The sequence below is a fragment of the Delphinus delphis genome, chromosome 21, assembly GCF_949987515.2.
Source record: "Delphinus delphis chromosome 21, mDelDel1.2, whole genome shotgun sequence".
Classification (NCBI taxonomy): Eukaryota; Metazoa; Chordata; class Mammalia; order Artiodactyla; family Delphinidae; genus Delphinus; species Delphinus delphis.
Window position 1 is genome coordinate 21,800,500 of NC_082703.1, and position 14,894 is coordinate 21,815,393.

Sequence of the window (14,894 nt, forward strand, 5' to 3'; positions counted from 1 at the left end):
ACCAGCAACCTGGGCCCTGCGTAGTTAGGACAGAAGACCAGTATACTTAACTAGCTCTAAGAAGAATGGAAAGATCTCGAATGTGGGTATGGCTGAAGATTTGGGTACGGATGGGTCTCTGCTGCCACAGGAAAGGAGCAGTGGAAGGAACCTAGAAACTTGGAAGGAAATGAAAATGGGTATCTTATGAAGAAATGGAAAGAACCAAAATGTTTATCCCTCCTAAACAATTTTGCTGAAGGCCAGCCTTACGCAAAATGATTTGAGCTAATCATCTTTATCATTTTGGCCAGGTTTTTATTATAGGACTCGACTATTACCTTTTTCTTTTCATCAACCCTGAATCCATTCCAGCTGCCTCTCTAAATCAGAAAAACAAAAACAAAGGGCTCAGGGCATGGTGCTGTTGCAGAGAGTGGCTGTATCTTGACAGAGTTCACGTGAGATTTGAGAGTGTCTTGGACACACACGAGAGAGAGGATAGAGAGCAGGTTTGCTAAATGAGAGTGATGGAACAGCACACGTACAACATGTAAGGACTGCAAGATTTAGGCACCTTCCTGTCTTTTTCCTCCAAGACAGTCTGTGAGAATTCCTTTGCTCTTTTCATCTTTAACGTCTGTAAATTATACACCGCCGCTGGGTTAACTGGTGCACTGGCTCTGTTGCTCTTTTGAATTCCGAGATGATGCCACCGTCTGCCCAGTTTTCCCAAGTGTCATCTCGGATTCCCCTCTCCCCAGCCATCTCGAAGTCCTGCCTCCCAGGAGACATGCCACGGCCACTCCTCTCTTCTGGTCCACAATTGTCCATTGCCTATATTAGAATGACAGCCACTGACTCTTTTCTCTAATTCTCCAATCTAGTCTCCACACCACAGCCAGGGCAATCTTAGAAAACCTCCTGCTCAAAACTTTCTCCCAGCTCTCAAGTGTCCTTAGAGCAAAATCCACAAGGTTAATATACAAAAAACCTTGTGGTTTGGCCCCCATTTTGACCTCTCCGGCCTCAAGTATCTTCCTGCCCTTCCTGCTTCACTCACCATGTTCCAGCTCTACAGAGAGCTCTCAATATTCCCCCCATGGACCTTTGCACAGGCTGTCTCTCTGCCAGGAATACTCTCTCCACCACCTCTTTCTTCCTGTGGAAAATCCCATCTCCCCCTCGGCCTGTCTCACTTCCCCCAGGGCACCATCCTGACTAATGGACACTACTGGGGCCAAGCTTCCCCTGCTGTGAGCCCCCCTACAGCACACAGCATTACACCTCACCACCCTGAATTGTAATGGCCTGTTTACTTGTCTGTGTCCCTCACTAGACTTTAAGCTCCTTGAAGGCAGGGACCCCGACTGGTGCACCAGTCAAATCCCCAGCACCTAGCGCAATGCCTGGCACATGGTAGGTGTTCAGTGAATATACACTTAATTAATAGTAAGGGAATGAGTATAGGTTTTACCCTTGCAGTTAGTGGGTAAAGTTGGTGGGACCTAATCCTTGTTCTGTTGCTTATCTATGAAGTCTGTACATTTCTAGTGACAAAAGGCACCATGGGTCTCCATCAAAGCACACACGGGGGATTCCACACACTGCTATTAGTAACTGTGGTTCCCGAATTCCATGATTCCCTAGCATACAAAGGGGGTAGAGGAAGAGAAGTCCTCCTCTGACCCTGGCCAAAAGAATTCTCCTCTTCCTTAGAAATCAATGGAATATGCATTTATATTCTTTAACAGGAAAGTAAAAATGAATAAATTTTTTTTTTTTTTTTTTTTTTTTTTTTGCGGTATGCGGGCCTCTCACTGTCGTGGCCTCTCCCATTGCGGAGCACAGGCTCCGGACGCGCAGGCTCAGCGGCCATGGCTCACGGGCCCAGCTGCTCCGCGGCATGTGGGATCTTCCCGGACCAGGGCACGAACCCGTGTCCCCTGCATCGGCAGGCGGACTCTCAACCACTGCACCACCAGGGAAGCCCCTGAATACAATTTTTGAAGTGCCTAGATGCTCATTTGACTATAAATTTAGAAATGATGACTAAATGGGCCAAATGTTTGATCTAGAAAAATACTTTGCCATCACCAGGAATTTATCTTAAACTGATTTGAACCGCAATTTATTCCATGAGACAATCATGCAAACTCTCTGCTTGGATTATATTAATAAAAATTCTACATCCCATCTGGGCTGGATATGTTTATAGGTGAACCACATGAAAATAAAATAATATAAATTCAATTAAGCACTTATTTAGGATACCTTTATGCTTGAAAATAGAAAATAATGGGGAGATGTTATCTTCCTCTACAATAATTAAACCTGCACATAATGGTAAAAGTGAAAGAAAAAGCATTGAAAACACAGGGCAGAGTTGAAATGCAATTTAAGCCCTCAGTAAACTTAAGCTTCTTTAGCAGTGAAGACTGTCACTTAAAGCTTAAGCTATAAAATTCTGAGACTTTCATCTGTTGGTTTGAACCATAAAAAATTATCCCAACTAACAATGTATAGAGCATTTACTGTGGTATCTCAATAGATATAAAACATAGTAGCCAATGTCATTAAAGCTTAAAAATCTAATGAGCATAAGTTATAAAGGACCAAATGACGTTGGCAATTTTTCTGTTCGGAACAGCACATAGAAATCCCATGCCCACAATAAGAATTCTGAGAACAGTAGAATTTTTATAACCTGAAAAGCAACAAAATGCTTTTAAACTGTAGAAAACGAAACTTCAAAAATAGGTTACCTTTAAATAAGAATTGTGTGTGATTTATAATTTTAGGTTTTCTTACTTCCCCTTGAGCTCATGACCCCATGTTCATTGTTAAGCCCAGGTGTGCTGAGTTTTTCAAAATGAAAAGAGATCAAAAGAGGGTAGAAAGAGGGACAGCAGTATCTCTGCTCTTTTGTTGTCTTTTATGAGCACGATCATGCTTCCTAAATGAGTTTCTGAATGTTAACATTCATGTTGAACGACTAAAAAACTTTCAAGTCACTCATGGAAAGTGCTGATTTAGTGAGATCATTAGTATGTATGTCTGTCTGTTGGCTGACCATCTGAATGTGTATCACTGACTTTTGTGAGCCCTCTGTGTACCTTAGAGTGACTCAAGATTTGCTACATAATACATTTAATTGTTTCCTGACTAAAGGGATTCAAAAGGTCAACTACAGCATATAGAAAATTCTAGTTCTGCCACTTACCATTTCTTTACCATCGAGGCTCTGCTCAAGCATGTGCCTTTCATTAAGTTCCAAAGTTATGGATAATTACCAATTATCCTTGCGGGGGTTTTCTCTTCTAATTTCTATTGGCATGAATTCTAGACAGTTGCCCATTGAGACGATAAATTGAAGTTTTAATCTACAAAATCGTAATTCATGGGAAGTTGCCATTCCAAGGTAGGGTGCAGGATGGTAGATATTCTGCTCCCTTTTCCATAGTCTATCATAGAAATAGATTTCTATAAATCAGGATTTAGTATATTTGTTTGTTGTATCTATTTTTTAAGGTGGAAATCGAAGTGAAGTTGTAACCAAATATACTTATTTGTTTGGCCCTCTACATTTGCTGCCCTCTACTGTTCAAAATGTTTTTTAAACAAATGTCTCCTCTAAGAGAAGTTTCTATCTCCCCTTAGCAAAATAAAGTACTGTACATGAAAACAGAGATTATAAAATCAAGAATTAATAATATTATTAAGGATATAACATTAGAAACAGTGAGATTTGAAAAAGCCAAAGATTAGTTTTCCTGTGGAAGCGGTCCTGGGTCTCTACAGACAGAACAAAATTACTGGAAAACTCTCTAGTGTCAACTACCTTAAATATCAGCTCCAGCCAAACTATTCCACAAAATACCTACATACTGCAGCTATAATCTAAATGATGATTGGAGAAAAACAGTATTTCAGTACTATCAGAATCTCAATTACTACTTTTGCACTATTGAACCAGAGATAAATTGAAACAAATTTTTTAATTAAACAGAAAATGGTAAATTAATTACCAGAATATTTTCTATCAATTTCACTGTTACTTCTGAAACGTAAAACCAAATATAATGTTGACTAAGTAAGAGAATATATCTCAAAATTTCTGCAACATTTCTCATAGTAATTATACGATGTTCCCCATAACATTATAAAATATAATAATATTTTAAAAGAAAGAACAGAACAATCTCAATACTGTGCTTGTCCAGACACAGGCTTTGTGACACCACCACAACTATTATCATAGTCTGTTTTTAATCCCCTAGTGCTTCACGGTAAACATGTCACAGGGTTGTTACATGGCCTTTATCATTATGGTCACCACATATCGATACCATAGGCCCTTTCGCTCTTGTGTTATGATGTCTCAAACTTTTCTATCACTGCCTGTAACTACTATTATAATCTCATAAAATATTGAAATAAAAAGCACATCTCTAAAAAGACTTTGGATATAATTGATTATTAAATACAGACTGTGTGTTATTAACAAAATTATTGGGAATGCAACAGGCCAACAAAACACTCGGACAAGCTAATGTCTAATAATGGCTTTTGTTTGAATATGGCATACCTCAAAGCACCCAAGATCACAAGGTTGTAGAGCATTTCTTCTGGAGCTGAGATGTAGTTACTCCATGGAGGTCCTTGAGTTTTTTAGGAACTGGAAGGGAATGATATGGATCTGCTTTGAGGCCATGAGCACATCATATATCTCCTGGAATAGGTCCTCTCCTGGCCCAGGTGAATGGCTTTTAGAGAACTGGAGTTTTTTTATTTTTCCCCTGACTTAAAATATTACTGTCCAGTTGTTCCATGCTTAATTAGGGTCATGTAATAAATTCTCAAAGAAGTCATAACCCATATGTAGTACTTTAAGCATCCCTTTTTAATGTAAAATCAATGGCCTGAATGAATCTGGTCAGGCATGTATTATTTAAAAGATTAAGGATATCACTGGGTAAAATAAATGCTCTTTTTTTCTATTATTAAAGCATATATATATAATATGTATATATTTTCTCAACCTGCTTATATTAACAGTCCTAGGTTTTGTATCTTAAATATGACATTCAGAAACCAATGGAGGGGTGTAAGTTAATTACCAAAAAAAAAAATTTTTTTTTTTAATTTTTCTCTAAAGTGTTAACCAAACCAGGGTGGGATTTTCTCCCTCTCTCTTCCCCAACCTTGACCGACCACAGTAATATGAAAAACCTAACTCCACCCAGGTCCATTTCTCTAGCTCAAGGTGGACCGGTAGAAGGTGATACTTGGGGTATCTCATAAAACGTGGTCTTTCTTCACTTTGTGAAGGTTTCCTGTCTTCACACCTTTTCAGTGATCCGGACCATTCCTAAGTTATCTGAGACCCCGGGGACATTTCACCTTTCCTGAACGTTTCCTCCTGCCTTACCTAAGGCAGGACACAAAGTGCCGCTAGCTGGTGACCTCTTGGTTCCGTCGAGAACCTCCATCTAATGAAGCAGTTTTTCCTTCACCCCTTTTTCTTACAGCCCCCTCTCCCAACCACTCCGACACCTGTTCCAAGGGACCCTGGCCGGAAGCCTATTTCTCTGTCACCATATGGAGAAGTAACTGGTAGCCCCTCCCCTCCGCCCAGGACCAGCATTCCCACACCAAGCGCGTGCACCCCGGCTCTCTCTCCCATCTGGGTGAGCTCCTTCCTTCTTTAACTTATCTCATGCCGTCGGGAAGTTCAGACGCAGCCCTTGCTCCCCAGAGGCTAAGAAGATAATCAGAGGCTGGCTACTCACCATCACCCCCACCTTGCTGCCCTTTTGTTTCTCACCGAGACCCCGGGTTCTTCATGCCAAACAACTCGCTAACAGTCTCCCAGCACTTCTCACTCCTCCCCCACCTTGTATCTCTTCCCACGTGACCCCTTGCCTTCCCCAGGCTCTCCAAGTGCCTGCACCTGAGCGAACTGTCTGCTGACTCCAGGCTTACACGCTGGGACCAATGAGGGCAGGGGCGATGGAGTGACTCGCCCAGAAGAGCTACTTGGTGACTGAGTTGAGCCTGTTTTAATATCCTGCTGTGCTATCAATGCTCAATCTCACTGTCACAGAGAGTTTGTCATAGTTTATGCATCAAGCTAAGGAGAAAACTAGAAATGATGGCGGAGAAAATAACTAGGGGCCTAAGTGATGCCATCAAAGCTCACCTTCATATCCTAATTTTGCCCATTTTACTTTACTTCCTTTGTTCTCTCTGGCTGAGATTTGTTGGGTGAGAGTTGATGCATGTTTGTGTGCGAATGTGTGTGTTTTTCATGCCTCACAGCGTTGCCCTCACTTAGCTCAGTGTGACTTTTCCTTCCCTTTTCCTTCACATCTGCTCCAGACTGATCGCATAAATCCAGATGACATAGATTTAGAAAATGAGCCCTGGTATAAATTCTTTTCAGAACTGGAGTTTGGACGCCCGGTAAGTGAGGCTAGACTGTTAATATAAAACGATTAGGAGAATGTTGTTTGATTTATAAAACATATCGTTATCAGAAGAGATAGGTGTCATTTACAGAACGAAAGCTGAATACTATGTACACCAAAAATACTCTGAAAAAAGTATATTCTACACACACAAATTTGGTACATCTTATCCCGCATTCACTTCTCTACCAAACATTTAAACATGTCAGACACTTCCTATATAGTTTTTCTTTCCCACCAAATCATGCATTAGATTATTTTATATCTGATTGATTACAGATTCAAAATGTTGAGATAGTATCGGTCCTAGAACAGTCAGACAATTATTACAGATTTATAGAAGATTTGTATTTGTTTACAGTCCATTTGGATCTAGCTCAATCAGAAAAGCACTGTGAAATTTACAATAATCAAACTTACTATTATGATAGCTCCTATTTGCTGAGGAATCACCAAGCACCTGGAGAGGGCTGGGTTCCATACTAATGATCTGAGTCTTCACAGTGTCCCTCCAGTAAGAAGCCGGAGGCCAGAGGGGTTAAGTAATTTGCCCAAGAGAGTTAAGTGGCAGTGTCAGAAGTTAAACTCAGACCTATCAGAAAAACAAAAACTTCTGGCAAATCCCCACTATAATATACTGCCAGGATATCCCCACTATAAAATGTCTCATTTGCCCTTAGGGATATAAGGAAAAGGAAAAACGAGGAAACCCTGTGGACCCTGCTTTCTCCTCCTGCTACTGAAAACCACCACAACTCCTCTAGTCCCCAGACCTCCACCAAAGGTGGACCTTACGAGAACTGCTTAATCTGTTTGGGATAAAGCATCAACCCAAGCTTCAAATAGCAATTTCCTTTATTAACTCGAGTTTTACTGGGGAACTGCAGCCGCCGACAGCAGTGCATTTGATGTCTGTCAGTTACATAGTTTTTATACTCTCACTGGTGTTTCTGAATTTTAAACACTTAAAGAACATACTGAATACACCGCACAGAAGTTTGATTAAAGATCAGAGAGTACAATCTTTCTTTTATCATGTCATAGACTGATTTATACAGTCATATACTGACCATATATTATATACTAGGTGGTTATAGTAGTTAGTCCCTTTTGTCCCCTAAAATGCAAAGGAGACTTGGTTAGATTCATTGTATCTTATTGAACTGGATCAAAAGTGACTGTAAATGAGTATAAACCTAATAATATTTTTAGAATTTCTATAACTAATAGGAAGAATATTTTTCCTAATTTGAATCCAAGTACTCACATAAATGCATTTTACTTTAGAGAAAAAAAATTCCCTAGCTTTAATTTATATGTGTTGTTATTGTTGATTAGACAGTTTATAGGGATAGGACCAATTTCTGTTTTAAGCCTAAATTATCAGCGTTTTTCTACAATCATTTTCAGGCCACACGTGGAAACTCACCAGCATGCTATCCACCTGCTCCTTTGGTGTTTTTTTAATGTACCTTGCATTCCTCTGTGGCTAGAGACTAGGAGTGCTAATTTTGATTTGATGAAATGAGTTTATAAATATACTAATCAAATCACTAGTAATTTTGCCCAGTGCTTGAGAATATTTACGAACATCGCACTCTTCCTCCTGGGCTACACCCATTTTGCTCCATTCGTGTCACTCTATATGTGTATCTGATACTGTCAGCGCTCAATTTCTAACTGTTGTCACCTTTTCCACATGTTCATTCCTTGCTGCCATTGATTCTCCTCCATTCCATCTCTACACTTCTGCTTATGTGGTGCATCTACACCCAGCCTCCTAAAAAGGCTCTGGACTATGTTCAAGATCACTCTTCTGGTGTTTCCAATGAGGTAAAAACAAATTATTCTCTTTTTCAGATTTCTCTCTTAGGACCTGTTACTGTGATTCTGAACATCCGTGTTTTACAATTCGCTAAAGTGTCTAAGCTGTTTTTGAAAATCTGTCTTTGCATCACTAGATTGTATCCAGTATCACTGCCTGGACATTAATTATACCAAAATTGTTGGCTCTTTGTAAAACATAGGTGAAGAATCATTCCGATCATTACTTGCAGGTGAACTATTCAATGCATCCTGGTATCCAGGAGTGTGATAATCAAAAAGCAAAAGTAGTAGTGTTAGAGCATATATTTGATTAGACTGAGTAAAATACTGCTAGAACTCTCTTCAGAGCCGTTTTATCATCATGCTTGGAGGTGTAGAATGACGGTTTATATTCTTAGATAATCGGATTTTTATGTCTCACATATTTCTAAAATTTAATTCTTTCATTTTCCTAAATACAATTTGTGGACTTTAGCATCAGATAAAATCAAGAATAGGGCTGACAAATAACTGGCACACATGTCACAACTTCCCAGTCAGATACCCTTGGCAGACATTACTAATCCTTCTCAATGCTATAATCCAGGCAGCCACTCTAATAGATTATCACTGGCAAATGAGATGAAATGCATTTTCCATCTCTGTATAGGAATGCTCATGACAATCTGATAGGTAAAAAAAAAAAAAAAAATTTATGCCTGGCAATGTAAAGTGTTATTTGAATTAGTCAAAGAGAGTATGAAAAATAAATATTTTCATTGAAAAGTCTTAACTCAGTTAAATACATGCAACTAGAAAACAAAGCTAGTAGAATACCTATGCTGCAGGATATGCTACTGACACACGATAGTGACAACTGGAATTGCAGGCACAGTCTCAGGAGGAAATACCCAACTTTCTAGACCAATTTGCAATTCCAAATTATTTCCCCTGAGGTATGCATCACAGTGTATGTTAAAACAGAGAAGTGTTGAAATATTTATATATTAAATAAAAAGTAAAATAGAGTAACCAGAAACATTCTGGGTTATTGAATTCAATCATTTCTAAAGGCTTATTTGCTATAGATAGGTGTATAATCTGAAGAAAATCAAATACAACAAGCAGTTCTATTCTGTGTGTCATGTTACCTCTAGATCTGAAGAAAGGGTATCATTTCAACACATGAACAGCCAAAGAATTTACTTTGGAATTCAATTTGGTCAGATATTTCTCTCAGACATCTTGGTCAGATATTTCCAAGATTTTTAAGACAGTTAGTTCATTGAGAACTGAAATGGAGTTAGAGATCGCCATGTCTAACTCACTCATTTTTCAGTCAAGAAAAGTATAGTCCAACTATTTTAAGAAATATGTCCAAAATCAGATGATAATATGGTGGCAAATTAAAAATAAAAAACAGATCGCTTAACCTTCACTTCAGTGCTATTTCCTTTATACCATACTTCTTAGCAATTCCAAAAGATATATTTAGAGCTCAAATCTTTTAGAAACAAATTATTTACTTAATACTATTTCTTATTAACCATTAATTTCTGTGAAATACTTTTCTATAATTAACATTACACAATAATCCTTGGGATAAAAATAGTAGAAACTTAATTCTATGCATTCTGTAATGTTAACAGTAGTGGCAAAAAAAAATCACATAAAGAAGCACTTTGCCGATGGTAAACTGATTTTGCATTATCTCTTAGGGATTGAGAAGGGGGTGCTGTATGTTCTGATAGCATATTAACTATATTATTAACTTCACATCATGGTTTTTCAGTGTTAAAAAAGCCTCTGATAAGGTACTGGATTCTCTCTCTAATAACCATATGTAAAACATTTCTGGTAAAATTTGTAATTGATTAGACATTATCTTAGCTACCATTTATCAATTGCCTAGTATATGCCATGAATAACATACTTTTTAATCCATAAATATAAGTGAGAAGCCGGCATTAATAAGGAACAATTAAGGACTTTTAAGCAAAGTTTAATCACATAGCAGAAAGAGCAATTCAGTGTCTGTATTTTATTAACATGACCTTCATTTAGGTGTATTAAAATAATGGTAATATGTAAATACTCAGTAGATCATAATAGGCAAAATAGCTACCTCCTTTCTGGAGACAATTTCCATTTCAGAATGAGTACTATTCATATACTTATCATACAAGGTTTTCTCTTAGTCATCTATCTAGACTTTTTATTGTTTCCTTATAATTTAATACTGAACCTTTCCTTTGAACACACATCACAATACTGGTTTCAGTTTATTTTAGGTTGTGGAAACCAGCACAAGGAGGAGTAATTGTAGTTTCTTAGCCTAAGTCTGAAACACAATTAATTTATCAGTATAGAGCCTTCACTTCTTACACTATGTTTTATTTCATATTACAGTATTGTTTAGGCTCATGATTCAAAATCATTTAGCTGGTGATTCAAAATTTCTGATCACTCTAGGGGTATTCTAAGAGTGTTCCACAATGGATACTTTTTGATGGCCAACTGTGGTTTGTGGTTGGATGTCCCATGAAAGCTGTGAGCCACACAGGTGGCAGTGCTCTGAGGCTCTTTGGTGTTGCTCTTCTGCAAACATGTAGAATTAATATTTCAAAATCAGAATATAATTGTCTGGTTTTATTTATTTACTTGTTTGCCATCCTTCTTATTTAGTATTTATCTTTCCACCTTTCCAGTGTCCAATTCAGAGTAGCTGAATAGTTAAAATAGTCATGTAAACTTATCCGATTAGCAGACCAATTTCCTTCTATCTTTATATTTATTGAGAAATTCAGAATCTAAATGTTTTACAGGAACTAAAAGTATTATAATATGCTTTTCTCTGTCTAGAGAAAAGAGAGGGTAATATTCTCTTGCAGAGAGATGCTTTTGTTTCTTTTTGGGCAATTCCATTCTCATTCAGTAAAAATAAAATATTAGTTAATAGAAGCAATTTTAGAGTTATGCATAAGGGGGATTGTGTGTGTGTGTGTGTGTATGTGTGTGTGTGTGTGTGTGTGTGTGTGTGTGTATATATATATATATATACTTGGTAGGCATTTCCCTATACATCCTAGACATCATACATCATACCACAACTACTTTCATCTCAAATTCATATCTAACAGTTTTGTTTAATATCTGTTTCATTGTATTGTTCAGAATGAAGAAGTATGAAAATGGTGTGTACAATAAGCATTTGGAATTATTTATCAATTTGTATCATCTATTTTTCTTTGTCCCTAAAACCATGGATAACTGAGAGCTGATTTTCTGACTAAAATGTTAAAAGTACACTTTTCTAAAGAAAGGTTATATTTTGGTTCATTAAATCATTTATTTTAAACTAACCCTGAACATAACTAATTTCAAAGATATAAATCTGTACCTGATTTAAGAACCAGGTAGTCTAGTTTAATTTCAAACCAAATTCTGTGGTTTTTATTAAAAAGTCATGTCTATGTTAACCAATGAAAGAAGTTCTGTTTACATTTTATGTCTACATAAAAATAACACCTGGCAACATGACAAAAATTTATAAAGAAGGTTATGTTTTATAAGGATTGAAGACTACAAATATTTCTTTAAACATCAAACCATTCCTTTATGTAAGAAATTTCTATTTATAGTCTATTTCTACATGAAGGAGTGGTTATTGATTTTTCTTTTTCCCCCTCAGGCAATGTTTGATTTATGAATATTTTGAGTTACACAGAGAAGAGCGGTGCTGTACAGTCGACCCTCCATATCTGTGGGTTCCACATTCACAGATTCAACCAACTTAGGGACAAAAATATTCCCCCACAAAACATTCCAGAAATTTCCAAAAAGCAAAACTTGAATTTTCCATGCCAGCAACTATTTCCATAGCATTTACATTGTATTAGGTATTATAAGTAATCTAGAGATAATTTACGCAAGGATGTGGGTAGGTTATATGCAAATAGTACACCATTGTATATGAGGGACTTGAGCATCCTCAGATTTTGATATCCTTGGGGAGGTCCTGGAACCAATTCCCATCAGATACCACAAGGGATGACTGTATATTAGAAGAGGAAGTAGATAAGAACAAAGTAGAAATTAGGCTGCATGATTTTTCTTCGGGAAAACATTTTTATGCCCAAAATAAATGGTATTTTTAATCTCAATTTTGACAGTATTCTTTTTAGGATACCTACTATAATGTCCAGGGACAAACAAAATTATGCTATGGTAAAAATTTTCATGGAACTATCTTTCTATCTTAACAGGCCTCCTTGTATCAATCCTCTATAGACAGGAGCCTGGAAAGACCCACTAGGTAAGAGTCTCATTATTATGCAACCAGGATATTCTATATCAGTGGTTTCTTTTTCAGTGAAATAGAAATGAAAAATTATGTATCCCTCATCTTTATTTTAAGCACCATAATTCATGAAGTTGTTTTAACTTGTTTCTGCATCATTTTATATGACCATATTCAAGAATGTATAAAAATTAAGTAAAATAATTCTAGATTCCATTACAGGCTGAGAAATTCTTGCCTTCCCTGTCTCCTCCATACCCAGTTTTCTTCTCCTTAGATGAGTATAATAAACATCTAATTTTCAATATTGTTAGATGATGTGATGATATATTTGAAAAAACTGTAATAAGTTAGAAAAAATTTTATAAATTATGTTCTATATATGTTTGTTCATTATACTCTGACCACACAAATCAGGAATGCTGTTACAACTGATAAATGGGAACTTACTATATACCAGGCATTCTAAGTACAGAAGCATACTCAATCCCTAAGATTTTATCTCTAGTAAACTGAAACTTGGGCTCCATAACATACGAAGTTTACACAGTTGGCAAAATAACTTGTAGGTCCTAACTGTGCTAAGAGTCTAACAAGGCAAGTTCTGTTCGTAGGCTTTAAATATCACTCTTACTTTAAAATATTACAGAAGTTCAGACACAGTAGAATGACAATAATGAATAATGCAAACTCCCAGCCATATCATATCATCAACAACAAATATTTATATAACAATAATTTGCCCTTCTACAGATTTCTATCAACATAAATGGAAAAGTAAACTGGGTCCTTTGTACATTGGTTTCATGTGTGCCATTCAACAGCATTAATGTCACTGAGAAAGGAGCTCCCTGAACCCCGTCTTTTATATCTTTTACAATTATGTATGCACCTAAAATGTTTGAATTTTAGTTAGTTCTAATCTGATCTAAGGATTTACGTAGAGACACACAGACACTCATGTGACAGGACAGTGACAGCAAAAACAGGTCTAGGCGAACATGGGTGTCCTCTTTAGAAGAATGCAGACCAATTCTGAGGTCTGGCTCCACCTCTATACTTGCAAAGCTTGCAGGTTACATTTATTCATTTGTAAAACAGTGACAACAGCACATAGCTCAGCAGTTGCCGTGCATGCTGTGTAAGACAATAATGACAGTAAAGCAAATAGCATACTTCTGGTTCATAGGAGCTGGTGTGCTGTTGCTGCTGGTGGTGGTGGAATTTTATCTAATGATTTGACAGACAGCATGCTATGTGAGGTATATATTCGTTCACTAATGTTTGTCTTAAATGATATTACACTCAGATCCAGAACCATGATATAAAGTCCCTGCCCTTACAAACTGTCGACACCTTTTAATACAACCAGGTAAAAGGACTCTAATAGTTTATTTGATGATCAGATTATTGGTCATTCATTATTTAAACAGGAAAACGTTGGAATTGCAGTGTAAGTTTTTTAAAGCTAAGATTATTAGGAAAAGCCATAGGGAAAGCTCGAGGTAAGAAAAATTGGTCTTACCAGATCTTCTTCTTTTTTCCAATCCTTTCCTCCATTTTGGCATCCCTCCTCCAGATATATTCATGTTGTTGCAACTGTTCTGTATAGAGAAAAGATGTATGGTACAAATCCTAACACTGAATTGTCAGTAACAAAATATCACACTAACAGGAGAATTTTTACTTTAAAAGGTGATTATGTTCATACAAAAAACCTGTAGCTTTATAGTAGCTTTATTCATAACTGCCAAAACTTGGAAGCAAACCAAGGTGTCCTTCAATAGGTGAATGGATAAACAAACTGTGGTACATCCATATAATGGAATATTATTCAACAATAAAAAGAAATGTGCTATCCAGCGACAAAAGGACATGGAGGAACCTTAAGAGCACGTTGCTAATGAAAGAAGCCAATCTAAAAAGGGTACATACTGTTGGTTCCAAATATATGACATTCTGGGAAAGGTAAAACTAGAGACAGTAAAAAGATCAGTGATCACCAGGTGTTCACAGGGAGGGAGGGATGAAGAGGTAGAGCACAGGGGACTTTTATGGCAATGACACCACTCTATATGATACAGTAATGAGGGACACATGTCATCATACATTTTTCAAACCCATAGGATGTTCAACAGAAAACATGAACCCTAATATGAACAATGGACTTTAATTACATTTAATGATAATATATTGATATGATTCATCAACTGTAAGAAATGTACCACACTAATAGAAGATGTCAATAACAGGAGAAAATGTGTGCAAGGGAAAGGGAGTATATGGGAACTCTCTGTACTTTCCAATCAATTTTTCTGTAAACATAAAACTGCTCTAAA

At 37.0% G+C, this 14,894-nt stretch overlaps 1 protein-coding gene across 18 annotated transcripts in view; it reads left to right on the plus strand.

Moving 5' to 3' along the window:
- LOC132417760 (sorbin and SH3 domain-containing protein 2) overlaps nucleotides 1–14,894 on the plus strand; it is a 206,858-nt gene that overhangs the window by 153,686 nt on the left and 38,278 nt on the right. For 12 of the 18 annotated variants that reach the window (XM_060001549.1, XM_060001552.1, XM_060001551.1 and 9 more), the window contains 4 exons: nucleotides 5,511–5,669; nucleotides 6,361–6,444; nucleotides 8,226–8,282; nucleotides 12,521–12,570. In XM_060001549.1, the coding sequence (XP_059857532.1) occupies nucleotides 5,511–5,669; nucleotides 6,361–6,444; nucleotides 8,226–8,282; nucleotides 12,521–12,570 (350 nt within the window). The remainder of the gene's footprint in view (nucleotides 1–5,510; nucleotides 5,670–6,360; nucleotides 6,445–8,225; nucleotides 8,283–12,520; nucleotides 12,571–14,894) is intronic. The other 6 variants (XM_060001563.1, XM_060001562.1, XM_060001564.1 and 3 more) reach the window with 4 other exon arrangements.